The sequence below is a fragment of the Helianthus annuus genome, chromosome 7, assembly GCF_002127325.2.
Source record: "Helianthus annuus cultivar XRQ/B chromosome 7, HanXRQr2.0-SUNRISE, whole genome shotgun sequence".
Lineage (NCBI taxonomy): Eukaryota > Viridiplantae > Streptophyta > Magnoliopsida > Asterales > Asteraceae > Helianthus > Helianthus annuus.
The window spans coordinates 86484079-86487976 of NC_035439.2; the positions used below are offsets into that span (position 1 = coordinate 86484079).

Below are 3898 nucleotides of genomic sequence, written 5' to 3' on the forward strand. Positions count from 1 at the left end.
CCATAACATTAATACCAAATACCCGGACGTCTATTTGTTGGATGGCGGTACAAAATAATGATGAGATTCACTCGAATAAGCGTTTTCATGAACTACACTCTCGGTATTATGACGCCATCTTCCCACATGAAACACAATATACGAATTGCAGCATTGTGAGACAAGATTGCAGCCTTTACAAACAGTTTTAAACAAGTAATTTAGATTATCCATACAAAACTATTTATTTTTACTTGTAAATAATCAAGTAACAGTTGTAACATTCAGTCCATAATGCCTTAGCAAAAATACATGCACAAACACAAACTAACAGGAGCCACATTCAGGATCCAATTAAGCCACATTTTAATCAAGAAAAATATACAAAACATAGAATTGTCTTTTAGAAATACGCTAAAGTTTCAATATAACGATGATGCGCAAACGGGTCCTTTCTAAAGGCGTAGTTGATGACATCAGACATCTGCCTAAAACTCTTGTCATGAACATTATATCTTATCAACTTACAGGAAATTCTCAGCACGATGAACGTATCTTCTTCTTTTACACCTCTAACCACATCAACAACATCAAAATCATAAGACGAACAAGTCATCTCCGGAAAAGCACCGCAAATTTCATGGAGCTGTAGTTGATACTTGACAAACCACCCTGAATGATCGCCCAACATCTCATACACGTTCAGGTGTGAACTGGTTTCATCAGAATCAATAAGCAGGGTTAAATGTAAATGACCTCTAGATTCCCCAAAGTACATTGTCATAAATTCAAAAGACTTCATATCCACCGGCAAGGGCAATCGTTGCACCTGTTCAGCCTCGATTTTAAAGTAGAAGTGATTGCGAAAACAGGGAGCCCAGTGAATAGCTCCATTCCAGTAAACTCCCTTTCTGAATAAGGACCAGGGTGTATCTAAAGTTAGGGTACGAATCTTCCAATCCCCTGTATCAGATGAGTAGATTTGAAACTGAAACAAAGCCATACCAGGCCGAAGCTGACGAATACAAACAAGTTTGTAGTGAGGACAATCTGTTTGATGATATGCCAGACCCATAAAACAGGTAGTGTTACCAACTTTATAACCGCCGCCCCCTGGGACCGATGGGATGATTGCGAATTGTTTAGTGGTGGGATTAAATACATAATACTTACGAGCACCTATGCTCCCTTGTTTGCTACAGCAAAGGAGTAATCCATTACAAGATTGCACAATTCTGAGACCGCGAGGATCGGGGTAGAAATCGAGACTGCGAAAAGGGGGAGTGCCTCTGTTTTCAACATCAAACGGGACGTATACATTGCCAGCAAAGAGACCAGGAGATTTTAGAAAGCTATCATACCTTTGGGTGAAATGTGTGTGAGTCAAAAGCAAACGACATCGTTAGATACAGATTTGAAGCGTAGAATGGAGGTAACAGGGAGGCGGAGAAGGATCTCGGTTAAAAGGTCATCGTTTGAACCAATAACTGCTCCGGAGTGAGTCGATTGCTGATCGGAGTCCTCCATGGATGCTTTTTAGAAGCTGGCTTCCAGGGTTTTCTTGATTTTGGGTCTGTTGTTCAACATTTTTTTGGAGTGATTTTAAGAGTGTTGAACAAAATGTGTGTGTTCTTGATTTTGCTTCAACGTTAGGGTTTCCATAGTGATGAGCAGTTCGTAGAGTGAACTGTGAATAGAAGAAAGTGGGTTGGGCCGATGAAATTTAGCCCCTTTGTAAATTTATACTTAGAGCATGTGTAATGGGCTTTATATGGCGCCCTTTTCCTTCATAACGTCCTTATAGCGCCCCGAACACCACTACGGAGGGCGTTATGGGGTAAAAATTTTCTCCTCCCGTTATATATTTCGCGGCACCATGCTTGTTGTTTCTTTTCTCTCCACTCACACAGACATATATATATACATATATATGTATAGTTTAAGGGTTTATTAATTAATTGGGTAATGATTAGGCGGGGGCTTTATGACTACGGGCTTAAATGCATAAGGCCCCATAACGCCCACACGCTGACGTGGCGCGTCACGTGTCTCATAACGCCCACAAAGGGGCGTTATGACTACGGATGGCCTTATAGCAATTGAAGAAACACTAATAGTTTGGTGTTAGTGTCGCGTCCAAAAAAAATGTTAATCTTCTTTTGTTCTTGTCTAAATAGCGATGATGATCCTGCAAAACAAGGTTAATCTTCTTTTGTTCTCGCTTAAATATGGAGGTGAGTTTCTCTATATTATAGCCGATGTGATTTATGAAGGAGATCGGCTGATGGGCCTTGGGCCTGAGGTCGACAACAAGGAATATCCATTTTGTCTTCTCTGCCATGACCGTTAGTGATTCCAGACCAGAGGGTAGCTGGCGCATGTTGAATGAATCAACGTGTCCCGACAACTGTCCTTGTTGTCTAGTCTGTCATCAGCATTTAAGTGGAGATCATGGAGCAATAGTTGGTGCGAGCTGATTGGTGTCACGTATTTGTCATTGTGTACTTCTTGTCTCCTACACGATTGCTCATCATGCAGCATGATCAGATACAGCCTGTTGAGCGCCTATTGGGCCACTATCCTGCCACTCGTATTTTCTGTACTGTCCGATGTTGCCTTGCGCTTCTTGTCCTTGCGCGCGGCCCGGGGCAAGCCCGTGTAGCCGACACAAATTCAAGGAAGCTAGGTCTTTTGCCAAAGGAACTAAGTGTTAGGACTAGTTCTGTCTTGGTCCTAACCTCGCGCACGACTGGGGGCACACCCTTGTAATCGGCGCAAGGTCGAGGAAGTCAAGGATGTGGTTTATTTAGAGTATGGTCTCGTGCGCGACATGAGACTAACTCATTTAATCGGCGTAGGATTTGAGACCATACCCTTTCAGCAATGTTATGGTTTTCTACGAACCATATACCACTTCCAAAAGATATTTTCACTCACTTTTTTATATTGTAGGCTACCAGCCCTTCAGTATGAAATCGCAATTTGAAGCCATCCTGCTCGTATTTATGAAGAGCGCCAAGTTTAGTTACTTTGGTTTTACATAAAGGTTAAGTTAGTATTCAACAAGAGTAAACTGCAACTTAAGTACCTTTGGTTTACATGAATCAACGCTTTGATCTCTTAAATACTTTTTTTTTGCCTCTTAGGTCTCTGTGGTTTACAATTTCTTGCACTACGAGTCCTTTAGTGAAACAACTGTTTTAATATTCGATGCTTAAAATAATTTTATCTTTTTAATTTTGTAAATAAATCCCTATCATTCTCTTAAAAGTTCGGTTATGTCAAACGATTGCCCCTTAAAAAAAGATTTTTGGGCCAATCACTTCCCAGAGATGATTATTGTATATAATTTTTTATATACAAATGTTGTTTTGAATTGTGAAGGTAGTAGACCAAAAGAAAGAAATATATTGTTCACAAGTTTTTATATTATTTCATTGTGCTACATGTACTGTAGTAGGATGAGTATAAAACAATAAAAAGTAAAAAAAAAAAAAAAACCTTTAAATAAGAATCCCAAACACCCCTAAGAGCCAAACACCCATAAGAGCATTCACATTCATTCCATCAAATTCTGTGTGTGGAGTTTTTATAATATAAAGAGTATAAAAAGTGGTTGTGAGTGGAGGAAAGAGAAAATGTTACTGTTTATCTGTATATTTGGGGGGACACTGTTCACCCCCTATAATTTTTTAATATATTTTGAAAGAGGTTGTGAGTGAAGGAGAGAGAAAAGGTAATGATAAAAGTATAAAAAAATATTATTTAATTGAAAAGGAGAGAGAAAATATAGTGTTTTTTAGTGTAATTTAGGGTGAAAATATGATGGAATGTATATAAATGCTCTCAGGTTTGCCCACTTTTTATTTCAAACCCTTTGGAAATGATGGAGAACAAAGATCTTTATAATTCTCATCCA

The 3898-nt window shown here is 39.1% G+C and overlaps 1 protein-coding gene across 1 annotated transcript; it reads right to left on the minus strand.

Annotated features, from left to right (window-relative positions):
- Positions 1–382: 382 nt before the first annotated feature.
- On the minus strand, positions 383–982 carry LOC110892680 (F-box protein At5g07610). Its single transcript, XM_022139830.1, has one exon. It carries the CDS (start codon positions 980–982, stop codon positions 383–385), a length of 600 nt encoding a protein of 199 aa, XP_021995522.1.
- Positions 983–3898: the final 2916 nt, after the last annotated feature.

Excerpts from the sequence above, each read along its gene's own strand:
- LOC110892680 (XM_022139830.1), bottom strand. The coding sequence starts at position 982 with ATGGCTTTGTTTCAGTTTCAAATCTACTCATCTGATACAGGGGATTGG.